At 49.5% G+C, this 22,972-nt stretch overlaps 1 protein-coding gene across 1 annotated transcript in view; it reads right to left on the minus strand.

Moving 5' to 3' along the window:
- The window catches only part of LOC139384360 (transducin-like enhancer protein 3-B), a 51,827-nt gene that overhangs the window by 22,053 nt on the left and 6,802 nt on the right, over positions 1 to 22,972 (minus strand). The window contains exons 6-9 of the mRNA XM_071129066.1: positions 11,909 to 11,971; positions 11,522 to 11,626; positions 1,533 to 1,746; positions 1,100 to 1,116 (exon numbers count right to left, since the gene is read on the minus strand). Of these exons, the coding sequence (XP_070985167.1) occupies positions 1,100 to 1,116; positions 1,533 to 1,746; positions 11,522 to 11,626; positions 11,909 to 11,971 (399 nt within the window). The remainder of the gene's footprint in view (positions 1 to 1,099; positions 1,117 to 1,532; positions 1,747 to 11,521; positions 11,627 to 11,908; positions 11,972 to 22,972) is intronic.

Below are 22,972 nucleotides of genomic sequence, written 5' to 3' on the forward strand. Positions count from 1 at the left end.
AGAGACAGAGAGAGAGACAGAGAGAGAGAGAGAGAGACAAAAGGATTGAGTATGAACAGAAAGGAGAGAGAGACAGAGAGAGACAAAAGGAGTGAGTATGAACAGAAAGGAGAGAGAGACAGAGAGAGAGAGAGAGAGACAAAAGGATTGAGTATGAACAGAAAGGAGAGAGAGACAGAGAGAGACAAAAGGATTGAGTATGAACAGAAAGGAGAGAGAGACAAAAGGATTGAGTATGAACAGAAAGGAGAGAGAGACAGAGAGAGACAAAAGGATTGAGTATGAACAGAAAGGAGAGAGAGACAGAGAGAGACAAAAGGATTGAGTATGAACAGAAAAGGAGAGAGAGACAGAGAGAGACAAAAGGATTGAGTATGAACAGAAAGGAGAGAGACAGAGAGAGAGAAAAAAGGGTTGAGTATGAACAGAAAGGAGAGAGAATGATTACAACAAACCGACAAAAGGAAAAGGAGTGCATTAGAAAACAAAGAGGCAGAATGAGGCTGGAGAGAAAGATGGAGGAGGGGTGGGAGGAGGGGTGGAGAGATGGAAGGAGTAAAAGGCAGAGAGGAGGGAGGAGGGGTGGATAGATGGAAGGAGTAAAAGGTAGAGAGGAGGGAGGAGGGGTGGATAGATGGAAGGAGTAAAAGGCAGAGAGGAGGGAGGAGGGGTGGAGAGATGGGCGACAGTAAATCCTCTTAGGAGAGACGAGAGTCAAAGTCTCTTTTAATTGTGATGAAATGATAGAGCGGGCTAATCCTCGCCTGCTGACTGGAGTCATTTTCCACCTGGATTAGATAGTGTAGAGGAGGAAGCAGCTCCAGCTCTATGAGCCAGACTCATAGACCAGGCATTATTTGATTGCAGAATAGCTTATACCAGACAAAACGTGTGTGTTCTACTGCAGGGATCAGGAATTTTACATTTCTAACAAGGCGTGGTGTTTAAAGTCTATGCAAAGTGCCTTAGTCACCAAACAGACTGGCTCAAAGTCAATGTCAAGGGAGGACAAGGTGGGTGAGAGAGAGGGTGAGAGAGAGAGGGCGGTGGAGATGGGGGGGGGGGGGGGGGGGTCTCAGAAGAATAAAGGAGAACTTACCGTGCTCGACTCTCGTTCTTTTACCAGAGGGATCGCCAGGGGGGAGTGAAAGGATGACAGGCCAAGAGGGAGAAAGTGAAAAGAACGTTAGTACGAATGGCAACATGTATTGTGACTTAATGTGTTGCAGTCACAAGAAAAATACATTTTTAAATACGTTGGTTTCACATTCAGACAAGTTCATTTCATGAGTGTTTACAGCCACTATGGTATGAGAGTACATGGACATCAGGCCACCCAACTCATACTCAAACAAAATTAGCACAGAACCAAAATGGCTGTAATTTAGAGCCACAAATGCCCACTGAGAAGGGACAAAATGGCCGCAATATCAAACCACAATGCCTATTGTATGGATCCAAAATGGCCGCAATGCAGTGACACTGCACATTGAGCAGAACCACCTAACTATCCACACCCTTAAGCGCCTCACCTCTGTGCTCCAGGTCGTGGTTGTTCTTCTCGTCCTTGACGGAGGGCAGGTGGGCCTGGCTGCCCAGAGCGCCCAGCGCCAGAAGACCGGAGCCTGCCACGCCAGGGATGGGGGGTATGCCGGGGGGCTGTAGGCCCGAGGGGTGCGGGGGCATCTGGATGGGTGGCCCACCGTGGGCAGCGTGGGACAGGTGCTGAGCCTGGAGCTGCTGTTGCTGTTGGGGAACAAGACATAGGACAAGTGGGTCGGCTGGGAAGAGACCGGGGGACTGGATATACAACACATGGAGGGGGCTTAGTTCAGGTGGGCACAACGTTACACAAACTCTCAGAAATATGTAGTCTAGAGCTGATGTCAATGCCACATTCCTATCTGCAGAGGCTCCACTGGATAACAAGCCCTGGTACTGTGGTTCTCAAATCTCCTCTCCAGGAACCCCATGTTACTATTGTGTTTTAGAACAGAACTAGTTCACCAAGTCAAGGGCTTGATGATAAGTTGACAAGATGAATCAGGTGTGCTAGTTCTGGAAGAGATCAAATATATTAACTGGCTGGGGGTCCCCGAGGAGAGGTTTGGACCGGCTGGGGGTCCCCGAGGAGAGGTTTGGACCGGCTGGGGGTCCCCGAGGAGAGGTTTGGACCGGCTGGGGGTCCCCGAGGAGAGGTTTGGACCGGCTGGGGGTCCCCGAGGAGAGGTTTGGACCGGCTGGGGGTCCCCGAGGAGAGGTTTGGACCGGCTGGGGGTCCCCGAGGAGAGGTTTGGACTGGCTGGGGGTCCCCGAGGAGAGGTTTGGACCGGCTGGGGGTCCCCGAGGAGAGGTTTGGACCGGCTGGGGGTCCCCGAGGAGAGGTTTGGACCGGCTGGGGGTCCCCGAGGAGAGGTTTGGACCGGCTGGGGGTCCCCGAGGAGAGGTTTGGACCGGCTGGGGGTCCCCGAGGAGAGGTTTGGACCGGCTGGGAGTCCCCGAGGAGAGGTTTGGACCGGCTGGGGGTCCCCGAGGAGAGGTTTGGACCGGCTGGGGGTCCCCGAGGAGAGGTTTGGACCGGCTGGGGGTCCCTGAGGAGAGGTTTGAGAACCATTGTCCTAGTACATAAAGTTGTTAGTCTCCCTCCCCTCCCCAATAACAGTCCTAAACCATGGGAAGGAGGGAGTTGAATTAAACTGCAGTCCTCATGTTTGTTAAAGATTAGTAGGTAACAACCATCCTTAGCAATAAGGACATCTTCCTCACAAATACCTCAGACTTATGAGGGGCCTGGGGCCTTCACACACACACACCCCTCTTATCCTTTAACCCCCCCCCGTATCCTTCTCACACACACACACACCGTATCCTTTACACACACACACACACAAATCCCCCTTATCCTTCACAGACACCCCCCCTCGTATCCTTCACAGACACCCCCCCCCCGTATCCTTCACAGACACCCCCCCCGTATCCTTCACAGACACCCCCCTCGTATCCTTCACAGACACCCCCCCCTCGTATCCTTCACAGACACCCCCCCCCCGTATCCTTCACAGACACCCCCCCCGTATCCTTCACAGACACCCCCCCCCCGTATCCTTCACAGACGTCGTACTAAAGAAAGTCCACCTCATTTTATGAACAGGATATTCTTGATAAATACTGGATGAACTGCGCCCAAACACCAGCTGTCTGCAGCAATTAGTGAGAAGCAGCCGGCAACACAACAACTGCTAGTTACCCGTCCAGGCTTCCAACTCGAAGATCTCTATTCTATGTGGACTGTTTTAGCAGACACTACAGACAAGAACATGGACGGGGATGTATTCCCAGAGGGTTGCACATGGGGTTAATTTCACACACGGCATGACCACAGGTGAAAATAAAAACTGCAAACCCTTCAACACCCAACAAGCAAAGCCAGCCGCCCACCTCCTGGCCCTCTGGCAAAGCCTGTTAACAGGCAGAGAGGGCGGGACACAGACACTTAGCCCTCCCAAGAGCCTGTCAACGTCAGAGAGAGAGCGAGAGAAAGAGAGGGCAGAGAGAGAGAGAGAGAGAGAGAGAGAGTGAGAGACAGACAGAGAGGGAGAGCGAGACGAGATCGACTCAGGGATCCAGACTAACAGGCGGGAGTTAAATAGCCACTCAGCTGAAAAGGGGAAGCGAGTGCTTTAAAACCAGGTTAAATAACACTTAGCACATCCATCATTTGTCAGTCCCAAACCAATCTATTGACCTTCCTGATAGCTAGCTGGGAGTATTATACCCCTGACCCATACTACTCATTAGAAGGAGAGGAGGGGGAAACACATACACAGAGCTTGTAAGCCGTTTAACAGTAAAGGTTGATCAAGTCTGGTCTCTTAACAATAGGCCTATTATCCAGTAGGCTCATTATCTGGAGCTGAGGGGCTGGCGGTATAGAATGGATGGAACCCACTTAGACAGGCAGGATTGTTAATCAATATTGTGCTGGTGGTGTGTGGAGCAGAGGCCTATGTGTGTTAGGGAGGGAGGAAAAGGATAGAGCAGAGAAGTCCCTGTTGAGGGTGCCTAATGAGGGAAGCATGCAGAGAAGCATCATCAAGAAGTCTCATTAAGGGGCCACCGAGGAGGACGAGGAGAAGAGTGAGGGATAGGGGAAATAAACTGGCCCCGATTCAATATTCCTGGATAAAGAGGTGACCGACTTCCTTTCACACTTATCTGTTTTCATCTGTGTAAATGACTCCAAATCTTAGCCGGGTTTTGTCAGGAGGGGATGAGCAGAGAAGAGACTATTAAAGCTAACGGGGCAAATCACAGCTCCCACAGACAGACTGTTAGTGTTGATTCCAGCTGACTCTATGAAAGAATAACTGGCTGGCAGACTACCTGACTAAAGAGCATAGAAACAAACGAGGCTGGGTTCCAATACTTTAAAGTGCTTCCTTTCCTGCACTGACCTTTTTTTGGATCAAGGAAAGCGAACAAAGGGAAGGAAGCCAATTTTCAGTATCGAGACATCCAATGCATGCTTTAGTTCCCGACTTCCTACCACACAGTGGTTATCTGTTGTTACAAAACCACTTGACATGCTAACAGTGGCAGCAATTCAAACAAACGTCAACCACATCTCTTCTCATTCCCTCCATCCATCCCACTCCCAAACACTGACCATGAAGGCTGGGTAGACAGCATGTTGCTGTTGCTGTAGGAGTCAAAGAAAAAGGGTGGTAAGAGGAGGTAGCTGTGGCTAGGGAAGATCTCAATTGCACACTCAAGTCCTCTTCTTCTTCTCAAAACACATTGAGGAGGTCAGAGGGGTGGGACCTCTGGCTTTCTCATCCAATGGGTTTTAAGGAGATGAGGAGAGAGGACGCAAAGAGTACGCAATTGAGATCTTCCTTAGTTCTAGCTCAGTAATAATGCTAGCTATAGCTCCATGCTTGCTAATGCCATGCTTGCTAATGCTAGCTATAGCTCCATGCTTGCTAATGCTAGCTATAGCTCCATGCTTGCTAATGCTAGCTATAGCTCCATGCTTGCTAATGCTATGCTGCTAGCTATAGCTCCATGCTTGCTAATGCTAGCTATAGCTCCATGCTTGCTAATGCTAGCTATAGCTCCATGCTTGCTAATGCTAGCTATAGCTCCATGCTTGCTAATGCTAGCTATGCTAATGCTAGCTATGCTTGCTAATGCTAGCTATATGCTAATGCTAGCTATAGCTCCATGCTTGCTAATGCTAGCTATAGCTCCATGCTTGCTAATGCTAGCTATAGCTCCATGCTTGCTAATGCTAGCTATAGCTCCATGCTTGCTAATGCTAGCTATAGCTCCATGCTTGCTAATGCTAGCTATAGCTCCATGCTTGCTAATGCTAGCTATAGCTCCATGCTTGCTAATGCTAGCTATAGCTCCATGCTTGCTAATGCTAGCTATAGCTCCATGCTTGCTAATGCTAGCTATAGCTCCATGCCTGCTAATGCTAGCTATAGCTCCATGCTTGATAATGCTAGCTATAGCTCCATGCTAGCTACTGCTAGCTATAGCTCCATGCTTGCTAATGCTAGGAGGCTTACCACAGGTGCATGCAATGCAGTACAGTTTGAGTGGTAAGGCTACGATAACACAATGTCCAAAGTGAAATGAACTGTGAGAACACATGGTTGGTCAGCAGTATGAGAGTCCTTCAAGGGGGCTGAGGTACCTGCAATGGCTAAGGTTCTTATGCCAGTCACACAGTGGCGTGTATTAATTTGTTTTCAGGTGTTGAGTAGAAAAATTTATTTAAAAAATAAATTTAAAAAAATACTCATTAAATAGAGGGATAGGCCTACACATACTGACGTATAGGGCAATATAAAAGTCTGGTCTTTACTAGCAGTCTAATTTCTGTATTCTTTAGACTGTGTAGTGTCCATTTAGCCAGTTTGCTACGCTCTACCTAGATGAAAACCAAAGCCATATCTACGAGACATCTAATATGTAAATAATGAGGTACTAAAATGTACACAGAGGTTTGAGCCAATGTGACTGCAGACAAATGCCCTCTGTGTGAAAAAAGGGACACACTCAAACCAAATGGAAATGTGAATTTGACACTCAAATCTGCAGCAAAAAAAACCCATGCAAAGTGAAGGAGTGGGTCCTCCAATTAGAAAATGTTTGGCCCAGAACAACAAAACGGGCGCTGGAATACATGTTTTACATGAATCGTGTGTCCAACAGATGACCATTTACATAGGATTTACTAGATCAGATATGCAAAACACCAACAGTAACCCATCTGTTAACCATTGATGTTGCCTTTAGGTACAAATCTGGGATCAGCTTTCCTTGACCAAATCCCAACTTTAACCATTGGGGTGGAAACTTGTTAAACTGGTCTTAGATCAGTGTCTGGGGGAAACTTCATCCTGCCCTGTTAACCTTTATCTAAGAACAAGGCGGTGCTAAAAAAGCTAGTAGCTTCACACACGACCTAAATGAATGGGCACCTAGTTTGTCTACTTGGTAAGATTAACAATGAACAGACCCGTGATTACTTCGGAATGGGTTAACGTTCTGGAACACCATGTGCAAACTGTTTGTACACCAACTGTGCTGGTTGTCTGGAGAGCTAGATTAGTGCACCTGTGTTATGGGAAGCAATGGGAAACAGTGTGTAAACTGTTGTCTGTCCAGAGCTATATTACTGTATGAAACCATATAAACAGTTTGTATACAAACTGGCAGGTATGCAGTGTTGTAGTGGGGGTTGTGACCCCTGTGGGAATATGCTGTTTAGTGGAGCGCCCTCTCTCTCAGGTCACTCTGTGCTTGGGGAAGAGGACAGATTAGCAGGTAGTATATCTCCTGAGATAACACTGGCCTGGGGAGGGGAGACTGACTGACTACTGGGGAAAAAAATCTGACCCGGTCAGGGTGATTCGGTCAGGGTGCACTCTGTGTGTCACTCCCTTTCTGGAGGACTGGTTGTGTGAGTGTGTGTCGCTCAAGTTTTTCCACACCAATCTCGACCAAACATTTCCGCATGGACCTCATTTTGTGCACGGGGGCATTGTAATGCTGAAACAGGAAATGGACTTCTCTAAAGTGTTGCCAAAAAGTTGGAAGCACAGAATCATCTAGAATGTCATTGTATGATGTAGCAATTTGATTTCCCTTCACTGGAACCAAGGATCCTGAACCATGAAAAACAGCCCCAGACCATTATTCCTCCTCCATCTAACATTACAGTTGGCACTATGCATTCGGGCAGGTAGCGTTCTCCTGGAATCCACCAAATCCAGATTCATCCATCAGACTGCCAGATGGTGAAGCGTGATTCATATTTCCATTTGTCCAGAGTCCAATGGCGGCAAGCTTTACACCACTCCAGCTGATGCTTGGCACTGCGCATGGTGATCTTAGGCTTGTGTGCAGCTGCTTGGCCATGGAACCCCATTTCATGAAGCTCCCAACAAACAGTTATTGTGCTGAAGTTGCTTCCAGGGGCAGTTTGGAACTCTGTAGTGAGTGTTGCAACCGAGGACAGACGATTTTTACGCTCCTACAGCACACGGCGGTCCCATTCTGTGAGCTTGTGTGGCCTACCCCTTCGTGGCTGAGCCTTTGTTGCTCCTAGACCTTTCCACTTCACAACAACAGCACTTACAGTTGAACAGGGCAGCTCAAGTAGGGCAGAAATGAGACGACTTGTTGGAAAGGTGGCGTCCTATGACAGTGCCACATTGAAAGTCACTGAGCTCTTTAGTAAGGCATTCTACTGCCAATGTTTGTCTATGGAGATTGCATGGCTGCATGCTCGATTTTATACACCTGTCAGTAACAGGTGTGGCTGAAATAGCCGAATCCACTGATTTGAAGGGGTGTCCACATATACTTGTGTCTGTGTGTGTGTCTGTGTCTGTGTATATATATATGCGTCTCTCTTCCTCTTCATCAGGGCTGAGTTAAGTCTATGGATCTTCTTTCTCAGACAAATTACTCTGCATTTGTGTCCCTCAGTGCAAAGATGACATAGTTGAGTCCCTTAGGTTTAAAGAAAACAGGGTTAATGTAAACTTCTGTCACTCTCCCTGTCAATTTAGTTTCTCCCTCTGATAGAAGTTTGTGTGTGACTGTGTGTATTGTGCCTCCGTTTGACACTGGACATCGTTTAGTCAGACAGGCACATCAACTAGCCAAACCCTGCTGGCTTCTGATTACCGTCAGATATTTAATGACCTCCCTCTTCCATCCCTCTATCCCTTGCTCTCTCCCCCACACAGTGGCAGCACGGAAATTGATTTCCTGCCATCTCTTCCTCCAACAAATAAAAGCCTGTTTTCATAGTGTTTGTGTGCCAAGCTGCCGAGCTCAACAGCCCTGCCCCTGCTTAATGGCAAAGGAGTGTGTCTGTCTGTCCACTGGACAGTCAAATTAAACCACCTGGTGGCTGGAAGGAGAGGAGGAAGTAATTACCTTGGAAACGGGGGTCACAGTCTTGGCTCATTGCCTTAATTTAATTCCAATATCTGCCTCTGGCCGGCTTGACCCCACCTATGGGGCTGGCTAACTGCTAGCTAAGCGCTAAGGTCTTCAGGATAGCTACTGACAGCTAGGGGGTCAGCTAGCTAACCACTAAGGTCTTCAGGATAGCTACTGACAGCTAGGGGGTCAGCTAGCTAACCGCTAAGGGCTTCAGGATAGCTAACCGCTAAGGGCTTCAGGATAGCTACTGACAGCTAGGGGGTCAGCTAGCTAACCACTAAGGGCTTCAGGATAGCTACTGACAGCTAGGGGGTCAGCTAGCTAACCGCTAAGGGCTTCAGGATAGCTACGGATCTTCTAGCTCGAACTAGTAAAAACAGCTAGCATGTTAGCTTTATATAATAGGGCAGAAGGAACAATAGATGTTCTAGGAACTTAGGAAGACGAGGTGTTGTCATTTCAGAGTGTTCAGATTCCCAGATGGGTCCGACTGCTCCTAGAAACACACTGGGCTTCTGGCCACCTCATCAGCAAGCCCCTGGTTAACTGGATCAGGTGTGCACGACTGGAATAGATCAAATAAGTGGAATGAGGAGAGCTTTGACTTTCAGGGTTAAGGGATTACTAGGTACAGCCTTATTACGATACCGCCACAACATGGTTAAGTTCTATAGCCTAGTTTCCATAGAGCTCTAAGATGGTGTGTGTGTGGGGGTGGGGAGAGGCTATAACAGTAAGTGTAATCTCAGCTTCAGGACACTACTGGTGAGCCTATAGAGGAATGAGAAGGCTGAGAGGTAGCGATGAAGACTGCACTGGCTGGAGCCCATTATCCAATTAAAAACATCCTTACTGGCAAAGTGGAATCAGTGCAAAGCCCCATGATCTGATCAGTGTTACCGCTCTAATCTCAGCCAGGTCTTTACGTTACCCTCTCTGTGAACATCTTAGTTCACAACCAACACCAGCCAGCCACTCTCTCAGTTCACAACCAACACCAGCCAGCCACTCTCTCAGTTCACAACCAACACCAGCCAGCCACTCTCTCAGCCCACAACCAACACCAGCCAGCCACTCTCTCAGCTCACAACCAACACCAGCCAGCCACTCTCTCAGCTCACAACCAACACCAGCCAGCCACTCTCTCGGCCCACAACCAACACCAGCCAGCCACTCTCTCGGCTCACAACCAACCCCAGCCAGCCACTCTCTCGGCTCACAACCAACCCCAGCCACTCTCTCGGCTCACAACCAACCCCAGCCACTCTCTCGGCTCACAACCAACACCAGCCACTCTCTCGGCTCACAACCAACACCAGCCACTCTCTCGGCTCACAACCAACACCAGCCACTCTCTCGGCTCACAACCAACACCAGCCACTCTCTCGGCTCACAACCAACACCAGCCACTCTCTCGGCTCACAACCAACACCAGCCACTCTCTCGGCTCACAACCAACACCAGCCACTCTCTCGGCTCACAACCAACACCAGCCACTCTCTCGGCCCACAACCAACACCAGCCACTCTCTCGGCCCACAACCAACACCAGCCACTCTCTCGGCCCACAACCAACACCAGCCACTCTCTCGGCCCACAACCAACACCAGCCACTCTCTCGGCCCACAACCAACACCAGCCACTCTCTCGGCCCACAACCAACACCAGCCACTCTCTCGGCTCACAACCAACACCAGCCACTCTCTCGGCTCACAACCAACACCAGCCACTCTCTCGGCTCACAACCAACACCAGCCACTCTCTCGGCTCACAACCAACACCAGCCACTCTCTCGGCTCACAACCAACACCAGCCACTCTCTCGGCTCACAACCAACACCAGCCACTCTCTCGGCTCACAACCAACACCAGCCACTCTCTCGGTTCACAACCAACACCAGCCACTCTCTCGGTTCACAACCAACACCAGCCACTCTCTCGGTTCACAACCAACACCAGCCACTCTCTCGGTTCACAACCAACACCAGCCACTCTCTCGGTTCACAACCAACACCAGCCACTCTCTCGGTTCACAACCAACACCAGCCACTCTCTCGGTTCACAACCAACACCAGCCACTCTCTCGGTTCACAACCAACACCAGCCACTCTCTCGGTTCACAACCAACACCAGCCACTCTCTCGGTTCACAAACAACACCAGCCACTCTCTCGGTTCACAACCAACACCAGCCACTCTCTCGGTTCACAACCAACACCAACCACTCTCTCGGTTCACAACCAACATCAGCCACTCTCTCGGTTCACAACCAACAACAGCCACTCTCTCGGTTCACAACCAACAACAGCCACTCTCTCAGCCATTGCAGGAGGGGGGGCCCTTGAAGGACTGCTTGCTGACTGAGTGACATACTGCTGACCAGTTGGGATAGTATGTATAATTGAAGATAAATTAATCAAAACCACCATGGTAACTGGTAAATCAAAGACAGTGCATCACATAAGGTACATCAACTCATAATGAAAAACCAGTGGTGACAGGGGCAACGCTGCACATGGGAGGGGTATGGTGGTGACAGGGGCAACGCTGCACGTGGGAGGGGTATGGTGGTGACATAGTGTGGCAAGCTAGTGCTCCCCTCCAAAGATCCTCTACCAGGACGATACAGTAACCATCCTCTACCAGGGTGCTACTGTAACATCCTCTACATCAGTGTCCCAAACTCGGTCCTCTTCCCTCCCCCGGGAGCACGTTTTGGTTTTTGCCCTAGCACTACAGAGCGAAATTCAAATGAGTTGGTTATTTAAGCTGTGTAGTGCTGGGGGGGGGGGGGGGCAGACGGTGTCTGGGAAAACCCTGGTCTACATACTACTAGTGTTACATCCTCTACCTAGCTACCAATTCCACACTATATATATCAAACAACATGTAGTGTACTTTGAACAAGAGAGAGAGATCTATGGGATAGCTGGGCCTAAATCTTTGTGAAATGAGAGTTGAGACAGTATATTGCTAGTGGACTACAGGGCCCCTCCGTACATGCAGGTTTACCCCCGTCTCTGGCTGAATGAAGTAAAGTAAGAGGGGTACACACGGTGAGAGGCAGATTGGGAAGTCCACGTACCCCGATGATGGCATTGAGCTCAGTCATCGTGACCTGCTTGGCACGCTCAACAGCCTGAGCAACCTGCTGCTGGTGCTGGTGGGGAGAAACACAGAGACCAGGTTTAGTCAACTTTAGCTAGGGTACTGTACAGCAAGTCTCCATGGTTAGAGAGCCTGCTTCATAGACAGATTTATTAAGACAGAATTAGGCTCATCTTGGGTTAAACTTATCAAAACCGTAACATGTGAACAGGGATTAAGCGTCAATAATATAGGGCCTGAAAAGAGGCTCTATACAACAGGCCTACACAACCATGGGAACATCAGAAGGTGTTTATGTTAAGACTGCATTAGGATGGATGTGTGGGGGACTCACCTCTTGTGACAGGAAAGGCATGATCTGTGCGAGAATTGCGTTGAGACGTTTAGCAATCTCAGTCTGGAAGAGAGAGGAGAGAGGAACATGGTGAGGACTACATCAGCAGCCATCTGGGATTACTAACAGAGAGAGAGAGGACTACATCAGCAGCCATCTGGGATTACTAACAGAGAGAGAGAGAGGACTACATCAGCAGCCATCTGGGATTACTAACAGAGAGAGAGAGAGAGAGAGAGAGGACTACATCAGCAGCCATCTGGGATTACTAACAGAGAGAGAGAGGACTACATCAGCAGCCATCTGGGATTACTAACAGAGAGAGAGAGGACTACATCAGCAGCCAGATGGGATTACTAACAGAGAGAGAGAGAGAGGACTACATCAGCAGCCATCTGGGATTACTAACAGAGAGAGAGAGGACTACATCAGCAGCCATCTGGGATTACTAACAGAGAGAGAGAGGACTACATCAGCAGCCATCTGGGATTACTAACAGAGAGAGAGAGGACTACATCAGCAGCCATCTGGGATTACTAACAGAGAGAGAGAGAGAGAGGACTACATCAGCAGCCAGATGGGATTACTAACAGAGAGAGAGAGGACTACATCAGCAGCCAGATGGGATTACTAACAGAGAGAGAGAGAGGACTACATCAGCAGCCATCTGGGATTACTAAAAGAGAGAGAGAGGACTACATCAGCAGCCATCTGGGATTACTAACAGAGAGAGAGAGAGAGAGAGGACTACATCAGCAGCCATCTGGGATTACTAACAGAGAGAGAGAGGACTACATCAGCAGCCAGATGGGATTACTAACAGACAGAGAGAGGACTACATCAGCAGCCAGGTGGGATTACTAACAGAGAGAGAGAGGACTACATCAGCAGCCAGCTGGGATTACTAACAGAGAGAGAGAGAGAGGACTACATCAGCAGCCAGATGGGATTACTAACAGAGAGAGAGAGGACTACATCAGCAGCCATCTGGGATTACTAACAGAGAGAGAGAGGACTACATCAGCAGCCATCTGGGATTACTAACAGAGAGAGAGAGAGAGGACTACATCAGCAGCCATCTGGGATTACTAACAGAGAGAGAGAGGACTACATCAGCAGCCATCTGGGATTACTAACAGAGAGAGAGAGGACTACATCAGCAGCCAGATGGGATTACTAACAGAGAGAGAGAGGACTACATCAGCAGCCATCTGGGATTACTAACAGAGAGAGAGAGGACTACATCAGCAGCCAGATGGGATTACTAACAGAGAGAGAGAGGACTACATCAGCAGCCATCTGGGATTACTAACAGAGAGAGAGAGAGGACTACATCAGCAGCCATCTGGGATTACTAAAAGAGAGAGAGAGGACTACATCAGCAGCCAGATGGGATTACTAACAGAGAGAGAGAGGACTACATCAGCAGCCATCTGGGATTACTAACAGAGAGAGAGAGGACTACATCAGCAGCCATCTGGGATTACTAACAGAGAGAGAGAGGACTACATCAGCAGCCAGATGGGATTACTAACAGAGAGAGAGAGGACTACATCAGCAGCCATCTGGGATTACTAACAGAGAGAGAGAGGACTACATCAGCAGCCATCTGGGATTACTAACAGAGAGAGAGAGAGGACTACATCAGCAGCCAGATGGGATTACTAACAGAGAGAGAGAGAGAGGACTACATCAGCAGCCATCTGGGATTACTAACAGAGAGAGAGAGAGAGGACTACATCAGCAGCCAGATGGGATTACTAACAGAGAGAGAGAGGACTACATCAGCAGCCATCTGGGATTACTAACAGAGAGAGAGAGGACTACATCAGCAGCCAGATGGGATTACTAACAGAGAGAGAGAGGACTACATCAGCAGCCATCTGGGATTACTAACAGAGAGAGAGAGAGGACTACATCAGCAGCCATCTGGGATTACTAAAAGAGAGAGAGAGGACTACATCAGCAGCCAGATGGGATTACTAACAGACAGAGAGAGGACTACATCAGCAGCCATCTGGGATTACTAACAGAGAGAGAGAGGACTACATCAGCAGCCATCTGGGATTACTAACAGAGAGAGAGAGGACTACATCAGCAGCCAGATGGGATTACTAACAGAGAGAGAGAGGACTACATCAGCAGCCATCTGGGATTACTAACAGAGAGAGAGAGGACTACATCAGCAGCCATCTGGGATTACTAACAGAGAGAGAGAGAGGACTACATCAGCAGCCATCTGGGATTACTAACAGAGAGAGAGAGAGGACTACATCAGCAGCCAGATGGGATTACTAACAGAGAGAGAGAGAGGACTACATCAGCAGCCAGATGGGATTACTAACAGAGAGAGAGAGGACTACATCAGCAGCCAGATGGGATTACTAACAGAGAGAGAGAGAGGACTACATCAGCAGCCATCTGGGATTACTAACAGAGAGAGAGAGGACTACATCAGCAGCCAGATGGGATTACTAACAGAGAGAGAGGGGACTACATCAGCAGCCATCTGGGATTACTAACAGAGAGAGAGAGGACTACATCAGCAGCCATCTGGGATTACTAACAGAGAGAGAGAGGACTACATCAGCAGCCATCTGGGATTACTAACAGAGAGAGAGAGGACTACATCAGCAGCCAGCTGGGATTACTAACAGAGAGAGAGAGAGGACTACATCAGCAGCCAAATGGGATTACTAACAGAGAGAGAGAGAGAGGACTACATCAGCAGCCATCTGGGATTACTAACAGAGAGAGAGAGAGAGGACTACATCAGCAGCCATCTGGGATTACTAACAGAGAGAGAGAGAGGACTACATCAGCAGCCATCTGGGATTACTAACAGAGAGAGAGAGAGGACTACATCAGCAGCCAAATGGGATTACTAACAGAGAGAGAGAGAGAGGACTACATCAGCAGCCAGATGGGATTACTAACAGACAGAGAAGATGACAATGTCAATGTTTACACCTCTACCGCACCTTCCAAGAAACCATTTCAGTGTTGGTTGGTTGAACACAGACACACACACCACTATGCTTGATAACACAGCAAGGGGGCATGCCCCCCCCCCCCCACACCTAAATCCCTCAGTCCACTCCAGAGTCCACCTAGACCCCGGTGTCCCATTGCTCTTAACTGAAATGAATGGGGTGAAATGAATGGGGGGGGGGGGGGGGGGGGTGGAAGCTCTCCTTAAAACAAACCAACTCTGGTCTCCCTCTATCCCACATCCATTAGACAGCTGGCCTTATTTCATTAGCCGTTTGAAATATGATAATACCATTTGGGAGGAGGAAGACAAACCAGGGTAATACTTCACAATTACTACGCAGCCATTTCACAGAAGACAGGGAAAGAAAGGAGAGGGGAGGCTGGCTGACTAGCAATATCTATCACCAACATCATTGGTATAGAGCGGGGGGGGGGGGGGGGGGACAATACCTCGGGCCTGACTCAGACAGCACTTTAGAGCCCCACATTTGGAGGGCTGGACCCAGTTCTGCTGCTCTTGAATATCCACAGACATTGTCGCCAAAACACAATCCTTTTCCTCCCAACTTATTTCCAGAGAGGAACAGAGGAGAGACTTGAAGCTAATCTAATTCGACTGTGTTGGGGAGAGAAGAACTAATGGATTGTGGGGCAGATGGCCCAGCAGGTGTATGTGAGCGTGGGACAGAGAGCCGGGGGCTTTCTCCTTGGTTTCTTCACACATTCCTCTCATTTTACCTTGTTTAATGGTAAAGAGGGGATGGAAGAAAGAGGGGGTGGTAGTGGCCTTTTGCCCTGCTGTGGTGTCACTTCTGTTTTACTCTGAGGAAGGAAGGGAGGAAGGAAGGAAGGGAGGAAGGAGTGGGGGGGTGTGGGGGGAGAGAGACCTATTCTGACCTGTCAGGAACTCACAACCCCCTTAACCCCAGGCAGACTCCCCTCACATTTCTCATTCCCCTCCTCCAATCCCTCCATCTACATCCTCCCCCTTCCATTCCTGTCCCCTCTCTCTCCTGTTGCCAGGGCAACGGCGGCCCAGCAGGCCCTGTCTGGCGGTGGTGATCATTATGTAAATTGGGCCTGGGCTTGACCATAGCAGGCTGTAAAATCATATTACGCGCAGAGGCAGGTCATTAAATAGAATTTTTCTGGGCTGTCGATCAGATCAGAGGGAGACATTAATGGGGGATAAGAGGGAGGAGGAGGGGAGCGCGGGGGGTGACTAGTCTTCATCCCTGGAAACAAGAAGAGACACACAGCTAGATCTGTAGAGGCTGGACTCAACCTAACAACCAAATATCCTCATGGTTTCAACCACACATAACATAACATGCACAATAGACAACAAAACAGCCACCATTTTCAATCGTTCATTCACTATTCCTCGTATAAGGGGACTTGCATGGATTGGAATTGGAACGTGTTCTGAGTTGAGTTTACACGTTGTTCTTTCTGGATGAGCGGCTCGCTGGCACAAGCCGAGCTGGAACACCAGGTGCTCAGACAGCCGCGACCTCACCAACGGCGTGTTGCCTTTAGGGTTGGTCCAGGTTACAACATTCCTGGAACGTTCTCCCGACCTTAACGTGGACTCTGGAGGACCTGTTCTGGTCAGCTGGTGAGGTGCTCCTGGCTCTGACCAGGATGTATAGAAAATGCTCTAGAAATACTCACACACAAACCAGGAGTTAGAAATCCTTGAGCAGCAACTGTCACTAATCTTGTATTTTCTCCTCAGAGGCAGGCATCCTCTCTCCTTTGAAAAGGCCTAAGATACCGACTGACCAAAAGCATCCAGGGAACTCCATTCAAAAGCATCCAGGGAACTCCATTCTAAAGCATCCAGTGGAACTCCATTCTAAAGCATCCAGGGAACTCCATTCTAAAGCATCCAGGGAACTCCATTCTAAAGCATCCAGGGAACTCCATTCTAAAGCATCCAGGGAACTCCATTCTAAAGCATCCAGGGAACTCCATTCTAAAGCATCCAGGGAACTCCATTCTAAAGCATCCAGGGAACTCCATTCTAAAGCATCCAGGGAACTCCATTCTAAAGCATCCAGGGAACTCCATTCTAAAGCATCCAGGGAACTCCATTCTAAAGCATCCAGGGAACTCCATTCTAAAGCATCCAGGGAACTCCATTCTAAAGCATCCAGGGAACTCCATTCTAAAGCATCCAGGGAACTCCATTCTAAAGCATCCAGGGAACTCCATTCTAAAGCATCCAGGGAACTCCATTCAAAAGCATCCAGAGAACTCCATTCAAAAGAGACAGAAAGAAACACTGTTATATCGGCTGTCAAAAGGACAAAACTACTCAGATGTCAGGAGCGAATCACTAGCCAGTAAACATAGAGGGGACAAGTAGCAGAGTTTCAGTAGAATACTGGTCAGATGTCAGGAGTGAATCACTAGCCAGTAAACAGAGGGGACAAGTAGCAGAGTTTCAGTAGAATACTAGTCAGATGTCAGGAGCGAATCACTATCCAGTAAACATAGAGGGGACAAGTAGCAGAGTTTCAGTAGAATACTAGTCAGATGTCAGGAGCGAATCACTATCCAGTAAACATAGAGGGGACAAGTAGCAGAGTTTCAGTAGAATACTAGTCAGATGTCAGGAGCGAATCACTATCCAGTAAACATAGAGGGGACAAGTAGCAGAGTTTCAGTAGAATACTAGTCAGATGTCATTTCAGGGACACTTGTGGAAGAGCTACTTTCACTACACTCATTCAGTAAATAATACTACCTCATAACACCTGTCCATTACCAGGGACCTTATAATAGAATATTACCCCAATACATAACTGTATAGATCCCCCATCACATTCATATGTTGGAGACCAGAGAAACAAAATGGCGCCAACGAGTGTGGTCGCCTCAACGCCAACAGCTTTTAGGCCAGGAGGCGGATAAAATAGGGTATTGTCACTTTAAGCCAATGAAAACCAAGCCCTTGAGCAGCGTGGCAGTAAAGGCTGTTCACTCCGGCTCCACAATTACAGGTACTCAGTGGCTCGGAGCTGTCTGGTGCTGCTAGTATAGAGGCCTCTCAGAGGATGGCCTTGTCAACAGCTCTGTGTTGAAAACCATTTGCCTGTTTGTCGCTGGAAGCCGCTAGCCGAGTGGAGAGGACGAGACTGATGAGGTTTCAATTGGCAGGAAACCCACCGGTGACGGGGAGTCACAGTGTCACACGCTGAACGAGAGACACACAGTGGTTTATGATCCACACACATTTCCCTCTCCGGCTCAAAGACGTCACGCTACTCGGCTATCATTGCAATCCTCTGCCTCACTAGCAGCACCTCATTTTTCATGAGCAGCAGATCCCTCCTCCCGGCCCCTCATTGTTCATGTGCAGCAGATCCCTCCTCCCGGCCCCTCATTGTTCATGTGCAGCAGATCCCTCCTCCCGGCCCCTCATTGTTCATGTGCAGCAGATCCCTCCTCCCGGCCCCTCATTGTTCATGTGCAGCAGATCCCTCCTCCCAGCCCCTCATTGTTCATGTGCAGCAGATCCCTCCTCCCAGCCCCTCATTGTTCATGAGCAGCAGATCCCTCCTCCCAGCCCCTCATTGTTCATGAGCAGCAGATCCCTCCTCCCGGCCCCTCATTGTTCATGTGCAGCAGATCCCTCCTCCCGGCCCCTCATTGTTCATGTGCAGCAGATCCCTCCTCCCGGCCCCTCATTGTTCATGTGCAGCAGATCCCTCCTCCCGGCCCCTCATTGTTCATGTGCAGCAGATCCCTCCTCCCAGACGCTCATTGTTCATGTGCAGCAGATCGGGGTCTAACAGTTTATTGATGTATGCATTTACCTCCCTGTTGATTGGATGGGAGCTAGGCCAGGGGCCACTCCTAATAGGCAGGGACACACTACTGAGACCTGAGACAGATGCTACTGGAACCTGACACACACACACCCAGGAGGGAGGGCTAACTCACACCATCCTCCATCCTGTAACAAGGAGCATAGAAAACTGTTTTTCTATGATTTCTACAAATCACAGTTCATTAGGGGCCTGGAGAACGGACAGACACACAATATTTCCTTCAATTATCCCTGCAACCAGATACTTGTCCATTCCACTGGATCAGCATTCTGACTGACACATAAAACCCAGTGGGGTGGTTGTGTAACACAAAGCGGCTTCAACGAGACCTTCATCGTCTTGTGGGACTGTAGCAGCAGATCCAGGCTGACCAGAATGATGAAGCACGTTTCACAGACACCAGTAACCTCCATCCATGTGTGTGTTCTCCCAGGCCGTTTGTTTTGGCTCACAGACAAGTCGACTATCATCACCTTGGCAAACAATTCCTAGAATCCTGTGGAAATGATTCATTTGAACAAGCTCTCTCACTCACACGCACACGCACCTCTCCCTCCCACTCAGGCCACAAACAGGACTTCCCTAAATAAAGCTCCCTCTCTGTGAAGCCTCGTTATCGACAAGCAGGGGAGGAATTGAGCAAACACACAGTGGAAAAACAGAGCGCCTGAGGAAGAAAGCCCAGGTTTTCAATCAGAGCAACAGAGAGAGAGGGGAAATATGAGAGAGAGAGGAAATATGAGAGAGAAACTAAGCAGCGAATAAGATGGAGTACCCTCTGAACTCCTCACACTGACACACAGAGCTCAGAGGGCCTCGTTGCCGTGGCAGCCTAATGAGCTGCGCTAATTAAAATCACTTATTGACAGCGAAGCGAGGATGATTATCTCCGCCCCGCACCACCCTTGACACCCCACGCCGCCGCATCATCATAAGAGCTCTGTCAAAACAACCCCCCCCCCCCCCACCATGGCTGCCAGAGCCCTGCGCTGCCGACCCCCCATAGAGCCCTGCGCTGCCGACCCACCCGGGACACCGCCAGGATGTGTTGGACTAGAAGTATGTTTATATTATGTACATGCAGCTTTGTATATACGCATATCCATGTGTGTTTGAAGGGAGCGCACACACACACACACACAGGAAGGAGATGCTCACTGTTTACACCTCCTCTCCCCTCCCTTCACCACTAGTAACCTGGATAAGAGGAGAGATGCTCACTGTTTACGCCTCCTCTCCCCTCCCTTCACCACTAGTAACCTGGATAAGAGGAGAGATGCTCACTGTTTACACCTCCCCTCCCCTCCCTTCACCACTAGTAACCTGGATAAGAGGAGAGATGCTCACTGTTTACACCTCTTCTCCCCTCCCTTCACCACTAGTAACCTGGATAAGAGGAGAGATGCTCACTGTTTACGCCTCCTCTCCCCTCCCTTCACCACTAGTAACCTGGATAAGAGGAGAGATGCTCACTGTTTACGCCTCCTCTCCCCTCCCTTCACCACTAGTAACCTGGATAAGAGGAGAGATGCTCACTGTTTACACCTCTTCTCCCCTCCCTTCACCACTAGTAACCTGGATAAGAGGAGAGATGCTCACTGTTTACGCCTCCTCTCCCCTCTCTTCACCACTAGTAACCTGGATAAGAGGAGAGATGCTCACTGTTTACACCTCTTCTCCCCTCCCTTCACCACTAGTAACCTGGATAAGAGGAGAGATGCTCACTGTTTACACCTCCTCTCCCTCCCCTCTCTTCACCACTAGTAACCTGGATAAGAGGAGAGATGCTCACTGTTTACACCTCCTCTCCCCTCCCTTCACCACTAGTAACCTGGATAAGAGGAGAGATGCTCACTGTTTACGCCTCCTCTCCCCTCCCTTCACCACTAGTAACCTGGATAAGAGGAGAGATGCTCACTGTTTACGCCAGACTGATGTGTTCAGTGGGGAGCGATCATTCATTATTCACACCACTCACTAGACTCCATTGGTCTTATTGATGAAGAAAAGACGAGCGAGGGAGAGGGCCAGTCCATTAACATGTTTACACAGCAGTTCCATCCTCCCTCTGTTTACCTCCAATCCTCCCTCGCTCTTCCCACCTCCCAGCCTCACTCGCTCTTCCCACCTCCCATCCTCCCTCGCTCTTCCCACCTCCCATCCTCCCTCGCTCTTCCCACCTCCCATCCTCCCATCCTCTTCCCACCACCCATCCTCCCATCCTCTTTCCACCACCCATCCTCTTCCCACCACCCATCCTTCCTCGCTCGTCCACCTCCCATCCTCCCTCTTCCACCTCCCATCCTCCCTCCCTCGTTCCAACTCCTGTCAGTGATAAGAGCCTGACAGAACCTTCTAGGGGATCTAGTTCCCCGTGGGACACATTTGGCACACACACACACAAAAATATGCAGACGCACATACGCACGCACACACTTCTCATCCTGATAAATCAGCTATGCTGCTCCAATCCACCATCCTCCCACTGATGCCATTAACCTTGCAAGACAGCCAGTTCCCCTCTCCCCTCCTCGACCAGCCCGCCTATAGCCCCTCCCCTCCTCGACCAGCCTGCCTAAAGCCCCTCCCCTCCTCGACCAGCCTGCCTAAAGCCCATCCCCTCCTCCTCGACCAGCCTGCCTAAAGCCCATCCCCTCCTCCTCGACCAGCCTGCCTAAAGCCCATCCCCTCCTCCTCGACCAGCCTGCCTAAAGCCCATCCCCTCCTCCTCGACCAGCCTGCCTAAAGCCCATCCCCTCCTCCTCGACCAGCCTGCCTAAAGCCCATCCCCTCCTCCTCGACCAGCCTGCCTAAAGCCCATCCCCTCCTCCTCGACCAGCCTGCCTTAAGCCCATCCCCTCCTCCTCGATCAGCCTGCCTAAAGCCCATCCCCTCCTCCTCGACCAGCCTGCCTAAAGCCCATGTTCATACATCATATTACAGTGCTAATGACACACAGGCACAGCCCATCTCTCACTTCACATCACACTGAGAAGGGGGTGGGGGGTAAAGAGGAGGAAAATAAACAAGGAAAGAGCGAGAAGCCAGGAAAGACAGAAGAGAGATGAAAGGAACCAGAGGGAGACTAGAGAAGACTGCGTGTGATAGATGCCACAAATCACCTCGCCACTAAAAAAGCCCGCTTCACGGCCCGGTGGATATTGACAGACTGTTTGACTGAGCAGCGTTCCCCCTTCCGCTCTCTAAGGCGGCCATTTTGTCTGTTTCTCCAGTAGTGAGGCAGGTCTAATGTCTCCTCCACTCACAGCCAGGCTGAGGCTGAGGGAGCCCTCTGGTTGGCTTCTACTGCTGATGAATACTTTCTGCTGAGAGGCAGCGGACCTAATGAGGTTTTAGACTGGCTGGCTCTGCATGCTGCCTTTAGTTGAGTCAGACTCGTCACTGGGAGAAACACACACACACACACTCAGTCCTCGCCAGACTTCACTTTAATCTTATCAAAGCAGCCCCATCAGGCCGCCTGCCCCGCTCGCTGTTTAGCCCGTCAGCGTTTTCACAGACAGGAAGGGAGTCGGTGTGTGTTTGTGACTGAGGGCATAGACTAAGGTCTCGTATGTGTGTGTGCGTGCGTTTTTCAGGAGGCAATGAGAATGTGAGGTGTGTGTCTGTGCCTGTGTGACTGAGAAGCATTTAAAGCATTTAAGACTGAGGGCATCGACTAAGGTTGTGTGTCTGTGTCATTGAACAATCATAGCTCTTGCTTTCCAATCCCCTACAAAACAGACACACAGTGTGATTATTTGTGAATAATCAGATTAATATAATAGTTTGATTAAAACATTTACATTATTTACAAGAAAAACAAATTTCCCTAATAATAATAATCCTGTTTCCATGGACACATCTGAAATCAGGCTACCTGATGGCACTCTGATAAATGCAGAAAATCACCAATCAAAATAAACGTTCTACCACAGCGACTGTTATTTTTGGGAAGCCGATTTGATTCTCAGTTTGGACATATAAAGTTTGTAAGGGAAAACTATTTCTAAGACACATGCATTCAGTTGTTCAGAACTTGTCTGGCGCTAAAGAGGGAGGCTCACGGCTGGTGCCAGCACAGGCACAGATCAAATACACCACTGGAACAAGAGGGAGGCTCTCGGCTGGTGCCAGCACAGGCACAGATCAAATACACCACTGGAACAAGAGGGAGGCTCTCGGCTGGTGCCAGCACAGGCACAGATCAAATACACCACTGGAACAAGAG

Source organism: Oncorhynchus clarkii, chromosome 26 (assembly GCF_045791955.1).
Source record: "Oncorhynchus clarkii lewisi isolate Uvic-CL-2024 chromosome 26, UVic_Ocla_1.0, whole genome shotgun sequence".
NCBI classification, from domain to species: domain Eukaryota; kingdom Metazoa; phylum Chordata; class Actinopteri; order Salmoniformes; family Salmonidae; genus Oncorhynchus; species Oncorhynchus clarkii.